We start from the raw sequence: 21897 nt of genomic DNA on the forward strand, positions 1-21897 counted from the left end.
TTATCAAAATAAATGTTGATTCTATTTTCTCTTCCAAATAAATTAAAACATAATTAAATAAATCATCAAAATAAATAAGTCTAACAAGGGTTAATTGAAAAATATTTTTCTTAACATTAAAAATTGTTAATTTATTTAATGATTTACTTATTAATAAAATTGATGTATTAATAAAATTAGTCATTTGTATATATATGTATTTTCTTTTGCTTCTTTATTAATTCAGGTTATCTTAGTAGTTTTTTTTTTTTAGATAGGAAAATTATCTTAATATTTATTTTATATTTATCTGTTGAGAAAAACTAAACACCATAATTTATTTATTTTTTATAAATTTGAAAGAAATATTAAAAACTCATAAATTCACCCAAAATGATATGGTAATAGAATTTGAGTCAACATCATTGGGTCTATAACAAATCAAAAAATATACATATTATACCACATAATTCTATTATATATCTAATGATTTATTCTATTCAATTTCATATAACAATATTTTAATTTTTTAAAAAATTATCAAAATACAAAACTTAAACATACTATAATAATAGTCCGTGCCATACACGAGCCTGTGTAAACTAGTATATATATAAGAACCATTTAGCTGCTTGAGATTTGTCTTTTCATTTTGAATGATTTACTAATGGTGACCTATATATTAGGTGAAGGTTTTTTTTCATAATTACGCAAATATTCTTAGTCAATTATACAATAGATTTTTTCGTAATTACGCGAATATTCTTGGTCAATCATGAAACAAGTTTTTTCGTAATTACGCAAACATTCTTGGTCAATTATGAAACATAAATCTTTTATTTTTTAGCAAATTACAAATACACCCATAAGGCTTGTTTAAAATAAGAATGCGTCCTATAATACTAGCAATTACAACTATCGTTTGTTGTAAATTTTCATTTAACACAATACTCAGAAGAAGAAGAAGAAGAAAAAAAAAAAAAACCAATTCTCCTATGCAATAATAAATTATCAAAATTGATTATTGAAAAACATTTTTCATATCATTAAAAATTATTAATTAATTTAATGATTTATTTATTAACAAAATAATTAACTGAAAAATATTTTTCATATCATTACAAATTGTTAATTTACTTATTAATAAAATTTATCATTCGTTATGCTAGTATGATTTATGTATTAATTAAATTAGTTATTTGTATATATATGTATTTTCTTTTGCTTCTTTATTAGTTCAGTGAATTATCTTAGTATTTTTTTTAAATAGGAGAATTATCTTAATATTTGTTTTATATTTATTTGTTGAGAAAAGTTACACACCATAATTTTTTTTTATAAATTCGAAAGAAATATTAAAGACTCATAAATTCATCCAAAATGATGTGGTAATAAAATTGGAGTCGATATCATTGGTTCTATAACAAATCAAAAAATGATACACACCATATCACATAATTCTATTATATATCTAATGATTTATTCTATTCAATTTCATAAAACAATATTTTAATTTTTAAAAAATTATCAAAATATAAAATTTAAATATGTTGTAATAATAGCTCGTGGCTTGCACGGACTTGTGTAAACTAATATACTTAAATATAATGCATGGCAAATTCTTGTCACACTTCTCTTCCCTATTGCCATTAGAGCTAACAAAAATACATAATAATACTGAGTCCCACTCTAATATTGAAGGTGTTTATCTTGTGAATCTTGATCACTATAAATTTTACTTTTCGAGTGATTTAGACATAAAAATTGACAAGATAAAGCATTTTAAATCATCAACATAAACTTGTGATAAACTCAAAACTATGAGAATTTAACTGCACCATACAATCCACAATTACCTCCCTCTCTTTTCCTTCTATCAAAATCTAGAAAGCTCTCTTTGATGGGTTTTTATTCTCTTTGAACATATTTTGACATTCCAAGCCGTCATGTGTGTCCAATGGGAACCTTTACTATAGTATTCTTATTCTCTCAACTGAGATGTCACCATATCAACAATTGTTAAATATTTTATGAGTAATAATAGTGATGGAAAATAGTGGGAAAATTGGGAAAGAATTTGGGGATGTTTGAGGAAATTGGGAATGAATTTGGGGATGTTTGAGGAAATTAGTGAGTTGTAATTTAAAATTTGAGAGAAATTTGTGATTTATTTGACCTCGGTCTTGTCGTTGTTTCGTTACTCGGAGAGTGAATCTTCCACAACGCACAAACTACAACTCACTTGATTTGTGGGAGCTGGTGGATGCGATTTTATGGGTGGAGAGGGGGTTCACAAATATGGTTTAGATTTGAATATCTCAGTTCATAGAGAGGAACACGACCCGTGAAGAATCTTGAACTGTGATCGTTCAAAGAGAGGAAGGCGACTCGTGAAGTTCAGCTTTAAATTTCTTTGCACGTGAAACTTTTCAGAAGTTCAACTTTAAATTTCTTTCACGTGAAGCTTTTCAAAAATGGAGAAAATCGAAGACACAGAGTATGTACCATAGGAAGCTTTTCACAATGGAGAAACGAAAGGAGATATCTGCCAAACGAGAAGTGGAAATGTATTTTGAATTGTTTGATGAAATTACGATTTAAAAATTATATCCGTACGTGAAACACAAATGGACGAATGAAAATATATTTTGAGAATACAACCAAACACCGTCATTGTTTTTCCTTGGCAATTAACATAAAAAAATAATAATAGAAACAATGAAAGAGAAACTTTGATATGTTGCCTCTTGGGGCCAGTTGTTTTGAGGGCCATTTATTTTAATTTTTTATACAAAGTTATTCAGTGATTTTAGGACATTGTAGTGTTCTATACCATTCATAAAAATTTAAAACATTTGTTAATAAATTTTGCCATTTCACGTCCTCAATAATAGAGATAAATTATTATAATTATGGCTTATTTTAGAAAGTAGATTAATAATTAATTTTTTTAAAAATATATAAAAAAAATAATGTGACAAAAGAAAAATTAAAAAGCCAATAAACTAACTTTTAGCTAGTATGGAACACTACATAATTTTCAATAATCTTAACTTTTTCTCTTTTGTTTTGGATAATGATCATTATTTTGACTTGTTTTCTTTTTGGGTTTTGCTTTTATTTATTTATTTATTTTTTTAAGTGGCGTTTTGTCATTCCTTTGATTTCAATGCTGTGATTTCACCATAGGCCTCAATTCTGGGCCTAAGAGCATCCACATCTACTACAATAAATTTTGAGTTAAATTATAATTAATTTTTTTTTTTTTTTTTTTTACTAATATTTTTTATATATAGACATTACATCAGCTCTCTATTCTAAAATTAAATTTTATAAAATATTCATTTTATATTTTAAAAAAGTAGCCAAAATGGTAGGAGAAGTTGATAATTTTGTATTGTTATTATATAGTTTCATATTTCTAAAATATATATATATATATATATATTTGTGCTAGCAGCGGTTGTCCGGCCGAACATCCAAGGATTTGTATTGTTTATATATATGCAGTTTCATATTCTAAAAAAACATATATATGATAGTGTAGCAGCTAGTCATCTAGCAGGATGTCCAGTAAGATGACCGATAAGATATCCGATCACTCTTAAGAATAAATAATAAAATATTACATAACTTGTGAATAGTATATCACTACATGTAGCGATGTACTGTAGCAACGTTAAATTTAATTTCGGTGTAACGAAACTGATGAATGGATGATTTTGAAGCTTACCTTGCTAATATGACTCAAAAAATATTATAGCTAAACCGATGTGAATGCTCTAATCATAACAAAATGGAGATGTCATGCCATGTGTTTTGTTTAAAAAGAAAAGGAAAAAGAAGGGAATAATACATTGGTGTTGTTCATCATTTGCCAACTAAACAAATGTTAAATTAGCATTGATTCTTACAGATTTATTCAAGTTAAAGAGAAAATATATCTATATAATAACAGTATTTGGGATCCAGATTGGAATAGAAATGCTCATTTTATGATTGTGAAAAAAAGTCATATTATTATATCTTTAATTTAAAATAAAAAATAATTTTTAAAATTTTAATTAACCTAATAATTATTAATTACATATCGTCGATTTTTTATTTTAATAACAAATATTCCTTTCTAACTATAAAATAGAATCGATATTTTTCAACCAACCGACTCAATCCATAGATGGTCAACCCATTGTCCACACGACACGTCTAGTGTGAGATCATAGATAAATTATATTCCATGCCTTATTCATATTATACCTTTCATTCGCCATTATTATACTTAGGCCCATTTTATAATTAGGTTAAAAGTTAGTTTTTTGATTTTTTTAAATCATATTATCTCTTTATTTTTTTACATATATTTTTTAAAATAAAAAAATTAATTTTTAATTTACTTCTCAAAATAGACCTTAGTTGTCTTTTTCTATTAAAACAAAAATGAGTAAAAGAAAAAGTAAATAATCTAATAAAATAAATTGTTAAAAGAAAAAAGGAATACTGTCATTATACAAATAATAAGCCCTCATTGCACATCTCTCTTGGCAAAAAAAACCATTATATCTCTCTCAAAATAAACAAAAATAACAAACCCATTCAACAAGAGAAATTTAATGAAGAATCAATCACAAAGCTAACTACAAAATCTTTATGTGATTGGTCAAATTCTTTGATTAGTTAATTCTATATATATATATAATTTAAATAGTAATTTTGTATTAAAAAAATTAAAATAAAGAATTACAATTTAAAATGTTATAAATGTTTTACTTAAATTTTTTTTGCCTCAAGTCTCAAATAAGCTTTAAGCCTACGTTTGGGAAGAAAATTTTGGGACTTTTTTGGCTATTTTAGTCACAAAAGACAAAATAGGCTATTTTAGCCACAAAAAACAAAACATCACATCCAACCCATAATCATTACACTCTTCTCTCACAAAAAAAGTCAAAAAAGCCAAAAAGCCAAAAAGCCCTTCCCAAATCAAGCTTTTTAGTCCAGGCTAAAATAGCTAAAAAAGCCAAAAAACCAAAAAATCAACCCACTTCCCAAACGTAGGCTAAGTCGCCTCTCTCCAAGACCAATCGTAAACTTGTTTTGGACAATTTTTTGTGATGACGCACCCGGAATTGCAATAAAAAATAAAAATAAAGATGGAGATGGAGAGGATATGTCACAGATGCTTAAGATGAAAAGTTATTTCAAAATAAAAGGCAAGATTTGATATATATTTTCATCAACACATGTGACATGGGGCAAAAACCATTCACCTAAAGAATCCTAATCCATTGGCATATGTGTCCCTCATCATTTTCCCATTTGGTTGTCAAACCAAATGTCACTTTTCGATCATGTTTAAATTATAAATTGAGTAGAAAATTAAAAAAAAAAAAAAAATTAATAAAGATAAAATATGAATAAAATATAATTATATTTTTTTTTATTTTCTTTTTAAGTTTTTATCTAAATATATGATCCAAACACAACTTTATTACCCGTGTGAACACAACGGTTGAAATAATCCTTTTGTTTTTGTTATCATCAGGAATCAGATTCCATTGAATGCAAACAATCTTGTTTGCAAAGCCTTTAATAATTAAATTCTTCAAGCATTTTTCAGTACTCATAAAAGACAAGCCTTTTAGGCCACTCAATTCCAAATAGAACAAAAGGGATCCATTTAGCAAGTCTTGTTTTCTATGAGGAAGGTTCATTGAAGTAGGCTTTTTAGCCGTCCGTACACCACAAATCATTTTAATTTATATGGGATTTTATTTTATTTTATTTTAATATTTGGTACGATGAAAAACATTTTTCATTGAAAAGAAATTTCCCCAAAACAAATGGAGCACCGACATTCATAAAGTTTTTAAGACAAAAAACTGTCTGTTTGGTTTTTATTTTCGTTTTTAAAAATCATAACTAGTTTATAAAATATAGGTCAAATTACATTTTACTCCCTTAAATATGAGCCGTTATCACTTTATCTTCCTCAAAAATATTGTTATATTTTACTATCTCAATGTTTTGATTTGTTTCAATCTTAACATTCTTTTAACATTTTGTTATAAAAGAGAATGAAAAAAAGATGTTTGAATAGCTCATACCAATTTTATGATCAAAATGATCATTTAATAACTTATATATATAAACATGTGAGAAAATATATGCACAGTTTAATTTTTTGACTAGATGAGAATATATATATATATATATATATAGGGTCGAGCTTGTCTCAAATTGATATCAAGACTGGACCCGTCCAGTCAGGCCCATGGGGTCCATTTTTTGGGCCCGTTTTGATAATCTGAACCGTTCGGTGTGTAGAACTCGTTGAGTACTATATGCCTGTAAAAAATCACGTTGATCGGATATCAATAGTTATGTGATCAAATCAGTTTTGTATTAAAAAAAATGGACGGTAAAAAAATTAACGGTTGATAAAAAACTGTTTTGTTCACATAGCTATCGATATCCGATCAACATAATTTTTTTCAGGCATATAGTACTCAACGAGTTCTACACATTAAACGGTTCGAATTATCAAAACGGGATTCATGATAGGCCTTCACGGGCCCAACAGCACGGTCCAGTCCGATCTTGGACTGGACCAAAGCCACTGCCATATATATATATATAAACCACCTCTTGAATAAATATTTCAATCATAATGCATGCCACTTTAGCAAGTCTTATAAATTTTTTTAACTAATTGATATATACAATAAAAAACTTTGAAATCTAAAACAATCCTTACTTCAATAACATGATAGGTGAGAAGTCAATGAATAAGAAAAAATCATAAAATTTATTAGTTTGTGTAACATCTAGACTACGATATGAAATCTAGAGTAAAGTTGATGAAATTTGAAGTAATATGTTTTTTTTCTTTTTTCTTTTCCCCGAAAATGTTCACATAAGAACAATTATGCCATACAAAATCGCTTCAGTTTTTTTTTTTCCTCTAAAAAATCTCCCAAGTGCTTCAATTGTAGATTTCATAACATACACAATGTGTGCACAACCACCAAGGTACACCTATAATAATACTAATAATAATAACCAAATTAAGAACAAATGAATACACCAAGTTGGCAGTTAAAAAGAAACAAAAACTTAACACAACATAGAAACAATTGGTTGAGTGTTACCTAACTTCATTTTTCTGTTGTTCTCGAGGAAAAATTCATACCTAAAAGATAGGTCTAGCTAATGGCCAAGCAAAAATCAAAAACATGTCCCACTAATCAAGGACTAGGTTGAATTGAAAATCATCATATTTTTGAGCCACATATGCCTAACCTAATTGGGTGTATGTTTCATGGGGTAGTTAAAGAGAAAGAGACAATGTCCCAAAAGGTGGGACTTCTTACCTTTACCTTTTGTTAATGGTTCAAATTTTATTTTTTTTGTTTTTTTTTAAGTTCAACACATAGGTTAAAAATCAGTTTATGTTCACAGTTATAAGTTATAAGCTGTTAGACTATAAGTTATAATCAATTTCTCACAACTCTACCAAACAAGGCCATATATTAGGTTGGGAAGAATATGAAAAGTTTGACATAGTGAATGTCATGTTGTGAATTGTGTTTCTAAATGCAAAGGCATGAGGTGAAGGGCCACACAATATGATCAATTTATCTCATGTCAACAAAAAAAATTACACATTGTTATGTTTTCTATAACACCAACACACATCAAAATAAGTACATAATCCAACGGTTTAAAAATAACATTAAAACTATACATCCTAAAATAACATAATATTGTTGTAACTTTAAACAAAAATCATTGAATTACCATAATAAGATTATTGCACCATTATAAAGAATCTTCATCCTAAAATATCAAAGCAAATAATGAATTGATAATAGTTAGTGTAAGATATTTTTTGAAATATTTTATTTATGCATAATATGCGCAAGTACACCATGCTATAGTATGATTTAATGCTATGCTAAACTACGAAATTGAGAAATTCTCCACAAAAACTAAAATTTAGAAAAAAGAAGGAAAAAAAAGAGACGAAAGAAGAGCAGTCAAGTGCTCATGGAGAGCCCCAAAAGAAAAATACGTGTGGCTCATACCGTGGGTCTCATATATGTCATGAGAGATGAGTATATCACCGTAATCTATTCATTAAAAGTAATGTCAACATAGTAGAATCAAAAGCAGTCAGACAATTCAAGCAACCATCTCATAAACAAGGTTACTCTCAACAATTAGAAAGTTATCAATCTAGCATATTCTATTGGTGGGTTAAATACCTAAAACATTTTCCAGTATGCAATGCTGCACAACAAAAAGAAAGAAAAAACCGATCAAAAGAATACAAAAAAGAAAGAGAAAAAGAAAAGCAATAGTTTCCATAATTTCCATTCCATCACCTCCACCCTACCACTACTGACACCACTATCCCCGCCACCACACAACCACCATTAACACTGCCGCCACCACCTCACTCAAACTAGTTTAACTGGCAACAATTATATATAAAAAAAAAAAAAAATGCCTGGTAGCAGCATCAGAACAGATACAAGCAACAAAAACTTCCCAACTCCGACCTTTTGTGAAAGAAATTAAACAAAAACTTCTTTTGTAAAAGTGAAGGCAGTGAATTGATTAGAGCCAGATTCAACATATAATTCATACCTGTAATTGTGAAATTCAGCCATCAATCTGGACTTCAATCCATTGTATATTTTTAAACACGGTAGCTAGTTGCAATCATTACATGCAAACTTAGTAATGAAATCATGGCAAAAGGAAGCAAATTTTAAAAAGGCGTTACAGCAAAATCAAACCATATTTTTCCTTCCCCAAGTTCACACTCACAAGTCATGGCGATCAAAAAAACAGTAGGACCAAACTCCTTCAGTAAAAGAAGCCAAAGAACAAACAAGAGGCAGGTACCAAACATAATTGCACAATAAATTATAGAAAAGCCAACACAAATTAACAAGACCATACTTGACACTTCAGAAGCTCTCAAAAGATATTGATCTAAATTTTGATTGAGAATATTAGAAGTATTCAAAAATATGTTCACCAACAATTCAAAGAATCTCATTCATGCTACTAATCAACTTCAACATTGGCCATAGAAATAGAAAGTCACTTTTGTAAACTCCCTAAAACTCAAGGGTGCATATTAGAAACACAAACAACTGACAATGTGAATCACTGTTGTCGGGCTTCAACTTTCTTCTTCTGCCAGAGCCTATCAACAGCACTGTCAGCATCTCCCTGAGAAATAAAGACACTGAATCACCAACTGAGTACGACACTAGTAACAACAGCCATATCCATACCATAAGTGAAAAACCAAGAAAACCAAATGCAATGCATTGGCATCTCCCCACAAGCGAACTCTCTCAATCAAGAAACACCTTAGACAATAAAATGCAGAAAATAAGAGAGAATGGAAATTTCATCAACCAATTGAAAGTTTCAAAGTATTGAAAATTGCCTAAAGCTAACTCATAGCATAAAGAGCAGAGCACATGGATCTCTTTCCTTCACACGCAAAGTGTAAAAACTTTTTTATTACCATTCTTCCTCTCCAGAAATACTCTTTTGAATCCCCAGCCTTCAGAATTTTTTCATATGAGAAAGAGTTTTCCACCTCTCCAAAAACATCCACCCTGCCTAAACTGAATTAAATGCAAACAGCAATTTAGTCAGAATTTACGGTTTACTTTATGAAATATTAGTTGGGTTCAAATGGAGAGATGAATCAACCAACTTGATGCAGACTTTCACACTCCTTCCAATCTCTCCCAAATGATATGACAACTTAATTCAAATTTTTATATTAAATATCTTCAAGACTTCTATATGAATTTCATTTGTTCTATATCTAAGAAGCACAGACACAGACACACCAATACATGAATTTTAAAAAAAATGCAAGACACAACACATGAGGTACACGCACAAAATATATAATTTTATATATTTATTATATGTCATATATATGAATATTCCATTAATAGGTAAATAAAATAAAATAGAACACTAATTGCTAAGTGTAAAAGATAAGGGATTAATAAGTATTAATTTACATTATTTTTCTTTTATCGTTGTAGAAGTTATTTTATATTCAAACTTATAGTATATTTTATGTGTATCTAAGTGATGGACATATGTCTCCTGAGTGTCCACAGCAAGTCTAGGTCTGAAAAAGATTTTTTAAAAGTAGTAACACATTGGGATGTGTATGAGTATAACACATGTTGGGAAGTGTCCGAAGGGTGTTGGTGCCGGAAATGTGTCAGACACAAACATGACAAAGACATGCACCTTCTTAGAAATGTATGTACTTCTTAGTCTTCCGTTAAAGGCCTCAACAGAATTGATCAAAATTGCTCGATCATGTCCAACATTGACAGCTAACTTCATACATTAACATAGTTGTTTAGGGGAGTGCAGGAATTTGGTATACACACCAATATGGGCAAAATGCAATTCACACATCATAACAACGTCAAAGAAAAGATTGGAGGGTGTGGGTGATTGATCCAAAAACCATCTGATGCATATTACTTTCATCGAACATAACTGACAATTCATATTAGATATTGTTAAGCTAGTAAAGTAGCATCAAAAAGGAAAATTTAAAACACAGACTAAAGTGCAAAACAATAACAACAAGAACATTACTTATGCTTCAAAAGGCATTATAAAAGCAAGAACAAGAACCTGGGCACGAACAAATCCACAGAGCGCAAAAGTGGTGAATTGACCAGTATAACAGCCAGCCTCATCCAAATGCCCAACGTTAATTTGGACAGATGCATGATCCTTAGCAGTGATCAGCCTGTTTGTGGCAGAACTGCAACAACACGAGAGATAAATGGGTCAAACCTCCCATAGCCAACTTAATTGATATTAGCCTAAGAAATTTAAAAGAAAATATGAAATACAAACAACGAAAATAAAATTCAATAAAAAATATACCACTTCCTGGGGATGTAAAGATCCATGTTCTGTCCCTCCTCATTCTGCATCTTGGCAAGATTGGTTCAAAAGCCAACAACTTTGCAAAGCTCAAAGCACCTGAATTTGACAAGACAGACAAAACTAGATCGATAAGAACAAATCAAATTACCCAGGTATTTGAAATATTTTTTGTTTGCCTTTTTGGACTGGGTAGGATGTTAGTGGATTGGAGTGTGGATCAAAGCATTGGTGTTATTGTGCATGACATTTTGCAGCTATGTCGTAGCTTCGGTCAAGTGCATTTTAGTTTTGTGCGTAGACCACTGAATAATGTTGCTCACTCACTGGCGCAGAGCTGTGTTTTCGGGGAGGAAGTTCAATGTTTGGAGGCAATCCCCCCTTCTTGGTTAGTTGGTCCTCTATTAGAGGATGGCTTCCCTGCTTAACACCTGATATTTATCATTTTTTTATGAAATCCTACCTTTGAGAAAAAGAAAGAAAAAAATAAACAATAAAAAAAAGGTGGATCAGTAAAGCCCATTAGGCTTGGGCTAGCCAAAGAGCATAGGCCTAATTTTCTTGAGCTAAAACACCTAAAAGGCCAAATTTCCCGCATTTGGCTATCCCAGTTGGGATTAAAAAAAGATAAAAGATAAAATAGACTAAATAAGTCAATAAGACAAAATGTCATATCCAAACTATAATCATTTCATTTTTTTTCTCACAAAAGTCAAAAAAAAATAAAATTTGTCAAACGAACTTTTTGCCAAATGGCAACAAAAAATAATCTTTTTAGCAAATGCCAAATGTATTAGGGTTTTTACATTCTAAAAAATGAATTGCCAAACTCCACCTAAGACCATCTCCAACGGTGAACCAAACCCAGCATCAAATTCAAATTTTGATGAAAAACCTACTTTTTCAAGCTCCAACCGTTGCACCAGATTGATATCAAAATGAGATTTCAGCAAAAAAAGCATCAAACTGAGAACGAGACACAGATTTACCAAATCACTGTTACTGACCGTTGAAAAGAGGTACACCGGTCAACCAGCCGGTTGCCCGGCCGGTTGACCAACCGGTCAACCAGTAAAAGATTCAAACAGTTCAGGAAAAAAAGTTCAAACCGTTAAAAAATAAATAAATAAAAAATTTTGCCTAACCGGTCAACCGGCCGGTCGACCACCCCGGTCGTCCCGAAAAAGTTCAGAAAGTTCAAAAAAAAGTTCAGACAATTCGCAAAAAAAAAAAAAAAAAATTTGCCTAACCGATCAACCGGCCGGTCGACCACCCGGTTGTCCCGGGACAAATTTGGTGAAAGGTGAACCGTTGGAGCGAGTGGTATCAAATTTAGTGAAATGGGCCATTTTTGACTCAAATTTGATGAAAAATTTGAGTCACCGTTGGAGATGCTCTAAGTTAGGTTAGCACAGTCGGGGGTTAGATGTTCTTCCCCGTAAGAGCAAACCCCACACTTTCCCACTAACAAAATAAAGTTTTTTAATAATTACTAAACACATTAACATTTTTTAGACTCTAAAAAGCAACTAAAATATCAATTGCCAAACTTCTTCCAATTCCATATCCATTTCCAAATCCCTACTCACGTCATAATACACTGCTAGGAATCTAGAGATCATTCAACCACTTGACGTGCACTCAAGTTCCAGGTATTTGAAATCGAACCCATCATTTTCTATCTAAGTTTAAATAGAGATGAACAGCTACAACCGTGTTCTACAATAATTAACAAATCTATTCAAATTCAGCATATGCATTAAACAAATTAATAAAAAAAAATAACAAACTCGAGCATTATGAAAAAAATAAAAATGATAAAAGCTACAATAATATCTATAAGATTGCGTTCAAGACAACACACATACATGTTTATATCTACATATATAGCATGTAAAACTGAATATATATATATATATATATATGGTGGAAATTGAATGCAACGCAGAAATAATTGAAGATAGTAGAGAGAGAAAGTAAGACGAATTACCGAGAATAGGAGCGAGAGAGACGGGAGTGAGAGTTCCGGATGGAAGAAGAAGCTTCGAACGGCGGTCGTTAGGGTTTTACGTCATAAAATCCTAGGTTCTGGTGATGGTGTTAATTGACCGAAATGCCCCCACGTTCTGAGAATTTATCTCATTTATCCTTCCTTCGTTTTCAATTATTTTAGGATAAGTCACGTTGAACTTCCCTAAATAACGAGAAAATATAAGCCATGTTTGGTTTACTTTTTAGTTTAAAAAAGTAAAATGTTTTTTTTTTTTTTATTCAAAGGAAATAGAAAATAGGAGCAAAGCAGAAACAATAAAATAGATACAACACAAAGACAAGAGGTCAGTCTCTCATCTCACCAACTCCAGTTAAGTCATCTATGATCAACTGTTTCAGTTGCTCAGGAGGGTCTGCATGTAACACAATATACTCAGCTTGTGCAACACCTAAGTTAGCAAATTTATCAGCACATTTGTTCCCCTCTCTAAGGGTGTGGCGCAGAGAACAGTTACATCTTTTCAGTAGGAATTTAGCGTCTTCTATGAGGGCTATGTAAGGTGAGTTGGGGCCTGGGCCATCTTGAATCTGGTTGATTGTCAGCGTTGAATCAGTTTTGATTTCCATATCTTTGGTACCTTTTTGGAAGAGGATAGTTAAGCCTCTGTAGACAGCCCACAATTCGGCTTCAAGGCTTGAGCAGTGGCCTAGTTTTCCATAGAATCCCTAGATCCATATCCCAGTTTCATCTTTCAGCAGGCCTCCATATCCAGCTTGTCCGGGGTCTTCTTTTGAGCAGCCATCAATATTCAATTTCAGCATTTCTACAGGTGGACAAAACCATTTGATTAGTCTATGATGAGAGGGATTCGGGTAGAGGATAGATTAGAAGGCCTCATCAATCTCATGGACATAAATTCTTATGCTCTTGAGACTGATTTGAATGGATGTAGATTGGTTTTCAAAAATAAGTTTGTTTCGATCTTTCCATAACTGCCAATGTGTAACAATGAAAAAAATATACCAGTTTGTACCAAAAAATTGGGTTTTAATTTTCAAATTCTTAATAACCCATTCAAAAAGAGGCTGACTACATCCATCATCCCACCATTTAGTGTCCTTTATTTGAACCCAAATGTTTTTGGATGAGTTGCACTCTCGAAGGAGATGATTCATGTCTTTACTAGCTAATCCACATCTGGGGCATAAGTCGATTGAGGCCATATTCCTTACGAGTCTCAAGTGATTAGTGAGCAACCTTACCTTAAGAATAAGCCAGATGAAATTTTTCAATTTTTGAGGGATTTTGAGTTTCCAAATCCAATTCCAATCCCCACCACTCATGTCCTGGGGAGCAATAAGTTTAAAAGCTGTAGTAGTATTGAACTGACCACTAGTGGAACCAACCCAAAAAGGAGCATCTGTGAAGGTCACAAATCTGGGCCTATGGATTTTGAGAATTTCTTGAATGGACCGAGAGCAGACCAGATTTTGCAACACTTCGATGTTCCAATTGCCTTCACTGTCCAGTACTGAGCTAACTTTAGTTTAGTCATCAATCTGTTGGTGACTATGGGTATTATACAATGGTTGATCACCACACCACCAGTCATTCCACAAGGATATGCTTTCCTCATTCCCAATATTCCATTTAACTCTCTTTCTCAAAGTGTCCCTATTTTTACAAATACTTTTTCAGATATGAGAATAGCTTCTTTAGAGGGGCCAATTAAAAATGTTATGATGTATTAAATATTTGGATTGAAGCACTTTGCACCAAAGTTTATCTTTTTCAATCAACATTTCCCACCCAAGTTTTGTTAGAAAAGCTGCATTATGATCCCTAGCCTTTCTAAGACCTAGGCCTCCATCGGTCTTACTTTTACACACACTGTCCTAATTAACCAGGTGAACTCTTTTGGTGTTATCAGTCTCCCCCCAAAGAAAATTCCTATTAAGCCTATCATTCTCATCACATAAGCTTCGAGACAGTTCCATAGTCTGCATATTATAGATAGGGAGAGCAGAAGTGATAGATTGGATAAGAGTTGACCTACCAGCATGGGAGAGGTTTCTGGCCTTCCAACCTGAAAGCCTGCTTTTTAGTTTCTCCATAGTCTCCCTAAACATGTTTCTATTAATTCTTCCATGAATCATAGGGGAGCCCAGGTATTTGCCAAGGTCTTGGGTAAGAGGGATTTCACTTTGGAAGTTGAAAGATAATGCCTTATGATGAGGCACATTAGGAGATACAAAGAGTTTGGACTTTGTGTAGTTGACTCTCTAGCCAGACACCACACAAAATTCAGACAAGACCTCCATGACTACTTCACAATTCTGGTGGTCTGCTTTAGCAAATAAGATGAGGTCATCAGCGAAGAAAATGTGGGAAATAGGTGGGCTGGTACGTGCAGCTTTAATGCTCTTCCAGCAGCCCTTATTAACCTTAGAGCTTATCATATGGGAGAGTCTCTCCATGCAGAGCACAAATAGGTAAGGAGAGAGGGGATCACCTTGCCTTAACCCTCTTTTATTTTCCATACCTTCCAACACTCCCTTATTCTAAAGAATATTAAAATTATTGTTAGTGACACAACTCATAATAAGGTTAATCCAACTTTCATCCAGGTTTAACTCAATAAGTGTATCCCTAATAAAGTCCCAAGAAAGTCTATCATAAGCTTTTTCCAAATCGATCTTAAAAATTATGCCCCCAATCCTACCTTTTTTATGTCTCAATGTATGCAGGATCTCCTGGATTATAATAATATTGTCAGTAGTATTGCGCCCAGGGATGAAACTACATTGATTAGGGCTCACCAAGTTATTAAGCAATGGTCTAATTCTAGCCATAATTAGTTTGGAAATAATCTTGTACGTAACATTGCAAAGGCTAATGGGTCTAAATTGCTTAATACTTTCAGGGTTCTCAATTTTTGGGATAAGGACAATAAGAGTCTCATTAACAGTTTCAGGCACAGATTTGCTTTGGAAGCAAAGTTGGACAAACTCACACGCTGAGTTACCAATGGTACTCCAATAGTTTCGATGAAAGATTGCTTAGATACCATCTTTCCCTAGGGCTTTAAATGCCCCAATATCTTTAACAGCTTAGTGGATTTCAATGGTGGAGATAGGTCGCATGAGGCCATCATTATCTTCTCTAGTAAATTTGATAGGTGTGATATTCTTCCAATGTTCAAGAGTTTGAATATCTTCTTTACTGAAGAGGTTTCTAAAGTAATTAATGATAATGCTCTTAACCCCATTAGTATCAGTGATCCAGTTACCACCATCATCTTTGAGAGCATTGATTTTAAGTCTTCTCCTTTTGGTTGTGGTGGATATGTGGAAATATCTAGTATTTTTATCCCCAAGAGTGATATATTTAGATCTCAATTTTTGGAACCAAAACATTTCCTCTTGGAATAAAGTTTCATTGTACTCAGTTATCAAGTTTTTTTCAAAGGTTTGGAGGCTGTGAGTGAATTTCTCAGCAAGAGCTTTTTGAGTACCTTCAATTCGTGCAATGAGCCTCCTTTTACGTTTAAAGATATTTCCAAAGATATCTTTATTCTAGTCTGTGACTCTATGAGTAAATTCAGTAGTGGCATCAAGAAGTTTATTATTCATAGAGAGCCAAGAAGATTTAATAATATCAATAAGGCCGGGATGAGACATCCAAGCAGCCTCGAATCTAAAGGGCCTATTTAGGGGGTTTAGAAGATGCATACCTTGGATGTAGACCACAAGAGGTGAATGATCTGAATAAGTCCTAGGGAGGACTCTAACAGTAGCTTCAGGGAACATGGTTCTCCATTCCGCATTGCACACTGCCCTGTCGAGTCTTTCCATGGTGTTGGCCAATCCTTGTCTATTATTAGTGCAAGTCATACGAGGCCCAGAGCTTCCTAGGTCAATAAGGTTGCAGCTGTTTACTCGATCAAGGAATTTTTGGGTCCTGCCAATATTATGTGATGGTGAGAAGCTTCTTATTTCATTAAGGCTGGCATAGTCGTTAAAATCCCAAGCAACCAGCCAAGGCTTATCCATGGTTTCAGCTTTATCCTCCAAATCTTTCCATAATTGGTTACAAAGTACTGGGTCGGGGGGCTGGCATAGACAGCAGCTATGACCCAATCTTCATAATTCTCTTTATGAATCGTTGTGTGGATAGCTTGTGGGCTAACCATAGAAGCTAGAACATTGACATGGTTGGTATCCCAGATTACCCAGATGCCACCTACTCTATCCACAGGATTAACTATAGACGAGGCAGTGCCAAGCCTAGTGAAGAAGTTGCTCATTTTACTATAAGCAATTTTAGTTTCCATAAGAACAATGATCTCTGGTTTGTGAGCTTGGATGATCTCCACAAGATTACGCTTAAATGAGTTATTACCGGCTCCGCAACAATTCCAAAATAGTAGTCGTAGCAAATCCATGGAAGGGAAGGATGGGGGGTCTTCAGTTGCAAGATCTGTAATGATACTACGGATCCTCCAATGATCGGCTTTTACTGACCTGAGGGATGCCATTTGAATTGAGTGGTATAGCTGAGTTGGGTTGTCCCCCCAACTTAGCTCGATTGTCAATCGTACTTGCTCTATCCACCAGACGAAAGCGACTAGGTGAAGAGCTTTTTTCCCTGGTTCTAACAATAATCCCACTGAGCTATTCTGCCTCAGATGTTCCTCGACTTCTTTCCTCTCCATCGTTACACTCTCCTAGGTCTAGAGGCTCATTCTTTTCATGAGGTTCCTGAAAGGTAGGATTAAGGAATGGGTCTGTATAGGACTTGCTGGGGTGGGTTTGTTATGGGTTAGCCTCAACCATGGTAGAGTATTCTTACCTTGTTGAAGTTACCGAAGCACAGTTGATGTTAGGCACTACATGCTTTTGTTGTTCCTTTGTGGTGTACACAGCTTGCTTCGCTTGTTCAAGAAGTGGTATCTCTGTAGTAGAATCTCTGCCAAGATTTGATGAGCTTGCACCAACAGGGTGGGTCATTGATTGGGGTGTGGTTTGGTTGCAGAGCTCATTAATTTTTGTGGTAGTCACACCAATTTTCCTATTACTCTTGGTGTCTTTAGGTTGTTGGCTTGGCCTTTCTAGGTTGTAGGGTCTCTCTAGGCCTTCTCAAAGTCTGTTCTGTTAGTTTTCCTTCCCCTTGGGTTTTCACTTTGCCTTTCGTGGCTGTCCTCATGGTATTTGAATTTGTTGGGCTTTTGCAGTTGAGATAGCTGTCTCCTGAATTTTCCTACTCTGAATAGGCCTGCGTCCTCTTTTGGTCACAAGCATCCAAGGCCCAAATTCCTCCTCTGTAGCTTCTGTTTGTTGCAGGTGACCGTTAAGATCTGTAGACACCCTATTTTGACCGGCCCTAAGACTTGGACACTTTATTTTGACCACCCTCACCAGAAAAAATCAAATTGACATTTTAATCCCAAACCCAACCCATTTTGGCCAAATTAGTTTATATCACTAATATGTTGTTTAATTTGTAGTATTTTATAATTTTGTGCGTGTACATATTTTGCGGTGGTGTATTTAATAGAAAATAATAAAAACAAAAAACAAAAAAAATATAGAAAATAATAAAAAACAAAAGAAGATTGAATTCAATTGATTGGGTTTATATATTATAATAGGGATTTTTATTGATAAGTCCAATTTAGAAGTGTTTTAACCCAAAAAGTCCATGAAGGAATTTTTAACCCATTTAGTCCCATGTATGTATAGTTTTATTCCATAAAGTCTATTTTCTTGATTTACACTATTTTCTTGGACACTTATGCCTTTATATTTAATTTTGATACCCTTATAAATATTTTTTCAACGATTAGCAATTTAATGATGCGAACATTCATATTTTAAAATTCACATTTGTAGAAATATAAATTGGCCCGTGGGCGGCTCGAAACCCGCCCGCGAGCTAGGGCGGGCCCGGCCCGTTGACAATGTGAATATTCACATTGACATGTTAAAATTCACATTAATAGGAGTGTAAAATTGGCCCCCGTCCCGTGGCGGCGCGAAACCCGTCTGCGGCCCAGGCGGGCCCGGTCCGGCCCGTTAATAATGTGAATATTCACATTGACATGTTAAAATTCACATTGATAAGAGTATAAAATTGGGCCGCGGCCCATGGGCTGCCAAAAGCCCGCCCGCAGCCCGGGGTGGGCCCGGCCTGGCCCGTTGACAATGTGAATATTGACATTGACATGTTAACATTCACATTGATAAGAGTGTAAAATTAGACCGCGCCTCGTAGCTGCCCAAAACCCGACAACGGCCCGTGGGCGGACCCAGCCCGACCTGTTGACAATGTGAATGTTCACATTGACATGTTAACATTCACATTGATAAAAGTATAAAACTAGACAGCAGCCCAGGGCGGACCCGACTCAGCCCGGCCCGGCCCGTTGACAATGTGAATATTCACATTGACATGTTAACATTCACATTAATAGGAGTGTAAAATTGGCCCCCATCCCGTGGCGGCGCGAAACCCGCCCGCAGCCCATGGGCGGCCCGGGGCGGGCCCGGTCCGGCCTGTTGACAATGTGAATATTCACATTGACATGTTAACATTCACATTGATAAGAGTATAAAATTATCCCGCGGCCCATGGACGGCCAAAAGCCCGCCCGCTGCCCGAGGCGGGCCCGTCCCGGCCCGTTGACAATGTGAATATTCACATTGACATGTTAACATTCACATTGATAAGAGTGTAAAATTGGCCCGCAGCCCGTGGGCGACCCGAAGCTCGACCGCAGCCCGAGGCGGGCTTGGCCCGACCCGTGACAATGTGAATATTCACATTGACATGTTAACATGCACATTGATAGGAGTGTAAAATTAGCCCGCGCCCCGTGGCTGCCCAAAACCCATCCACGGCCCGTGGGCGGCCCGGGGCAGGCCCGGCCCAGCCTGTTAACAATATGAATATTCACATTGACATGTTAACATTCACATTGATAAGAGTGTACAATTGGCCCGTAACCCGTGGGCAGCCCGAAGCCCGACCTCGGGCCAGGGCGGGCCCGGCCCGTTGGCAATATGAATATTCATATTGACATGTTAACATTCACATTGATAGGAGTGTAAAATTGGCCCGCATCCCGTGGGCGGCCCAAAGCCCGATCGCAACTCGAGGCGAGTTTGGCCCGACTCGTGACAATGTGAATATTCACATTGACATGTTAACATTAATATTGCCAGGAGTGTAAAACTTGTCCGCTGCCCGAAGCTCGCCCGTAGCCCAGGGTAGGCCCGGACCCAAACCCGGGCCACCCCGGGCTGTCCACGGGCTTCGGGTCGCCCATGGGACGCAAGTCAATTTTACACTCTTATCAATGTGAATGTTAACATGTCAATGTAAATATTCACATTGTCAACAAGCCGGGCCGGGCCCGCCTCGGGCCGCCCACGGGCTGTGGGCTTGTTTCGGGCAGCCACGGGGCACGAGCTAATGTTACACTCTTATCAATGTGAATGTTAACATGTCAATGTGAATATTCACGTTGTCAACGGGCTGGGCCCGCGTCGGCCCAGGGCCGAGCTTCGGGCTGCCCACGGGTCACGGGCTAATTTTACACTCTTATCAATGTTAATGTTAATATGTCAATGTGAATATTCACATTGTCAATGTGAATATTCACATTGTCAACGAGTCGGGCCGGGCCCGCCCTGGGCAGCGGGTGGGCTTCGGGCCGCCCACGGACCACGGGCTAATTTTACGCTCCTATCAATGTGAATATTAATATGTCAATGTGAATATTCACATTGTCAACAGGCCGGACCGGGCTCGCCCCGGGCCGCCCATGGGACGCGAGTCAATTTTACACTCTTATCAATGTGAATGTTAATATGTCAATGTGAATATTCACATTGCCAACAGGCCGGGTCGGGCCCGCCCACGGGCTGTGGGCTAGTTTCGGGCAGCCACAGGGCGCGGGCTAATTTTATACTCTTATCAATGTGAATGTTAACATGTCAATGTGAATATTTGCATTATCAACGAGTCGGGCCGGGCCCGCCCAGGGCAGTCCACGAGCCGCAAGCGAGTTTCGGGCCGGCCACAGGCCGCGGGCTAATTTTACACTTCTATCAATGTGAATGTTAACATGTCAATGTGAATATTCACATTGTCAACGGGCCGGGCCCGGGCCCGGGCCCAGGCTTCAGGCTACCCACGGGTCATGGGCCAATTTTACACTTTTGTCAATGTTAATGTTAATGTTAATATGTCAATGTGAATATTCATATTGTGAACGGGCCGGCCCAGGCACACCCCGGGCGACGGGCTGGTTTCGGGCCGCCCACGGGCCGCAGGCCAATTTTACACTCCTATCAATGTGAATGTTAACTTGTCAATGTGAATATTCATATTATCAACGGGTTGGATCGGTCCTATTTTTTTGGCTTGTGGGCCGGCCTGGCCTGACTCGAATTTTTCCGGGCACCCACGAGGATCGACATGAGCTGGGCCCCTACACATTGACGATATAAACATTTATATTGACGGTGTGAACATTCACATTAAGGGTATTTTGGTAATTATGTCACCCATAGGACTTATTGAAATATAAGAAAATAATGTGAACTAAATGGAACATAAGTAGATGAAAAGGGTATTTTGGTCTTCTTATCTCAAATTGAACCTAATGGAATAGTCAAAAAGAATATAGGTTGGATGGAATAAAACTCTTAGAAAATAGATTTATCAAAAAAACTCCCATTATAATATATTATGATAATTATATTTTTTTTTAATATATACATAGCATGGAATATATGGTCAGATGGGTGGCGCATAAAATGAGAAGATAAAAAAATATGGTGGAGGATGAATAATATGATGAGTTTTGGGTGGGAAAAAGGATATAGTGTCTGTTGGACAGAAATTATAATCAGCTTATTTCAGCTTTCAGCTTAATTTAAGCTATTTTGATGTATTTGGTTTAGTTT

The 21897-nt window shown here is 35.2% G+C and overlaps 1 protein-coding gene across 10 annotated transcripts; it reads right to left on the reverse strand.

The window, feature by feature from the left end:
- Nucleotides 1-8959: 8959 nt before the first annotated feature.
- On the reverse strand, nt 8960-18006 carry LOC114270746 (small ribosomal subunit protein eS21y). 10 transcript variants are annotated; one of them, XM_082870190.1, is made up of 6 exons: nt 16659-17984; nt 13563-13748; nt 12923-13126; nt 10933-11031; nt 10675-10807; nt 8960-9219 (listed from the first exon to the last, which is right to left on the reverse strand). In XM_082870190.1, the coding sequence occupies exons 4-6, from the start codon at nt 10980-10982 to the stop codon at nt 9154-9156; spliced, it is 249 nt and encodes an 82-aa protein (XP_082726316.1). In that variant the 5' UTR covers nt 10983-11031; nt 12923-13126; nt 13563-13748; nt 16659-17984; the 3' UTR covers nt 8960-9153. The 10 variants fall into 10 exon arrangements, with proteins under 10 accessions (XP_082726316.1, XP_082726315.1, XP_082726314.1 ...); XM_082870189.1 differs by having other exon boundaries at nt 13287-13748; nt 16659-17950; XM_082870188.1 differs by having other exon boundaries at nt 12923-13748; nt 16659-18006.
- Nucleotides 18007-21897: the final 3891 nt, after the last annotated feature.

Source organism: Camellia sinensis, chromosome 5 (genome assembly GCF_055761805.1).
Source record: "Camellia sinensis isolate YWXY chromosome 5, ASM5576180v1, whole genome shotgun sequence".
In the NCBI taxonomy this organism is placed as follows: domain Eukaryota; kingdom Viridiplantae; phylum Streptophyta; class Magnoliopsida; order Ericales; family Theaceae; genus Camellia; species Camellia sinensis.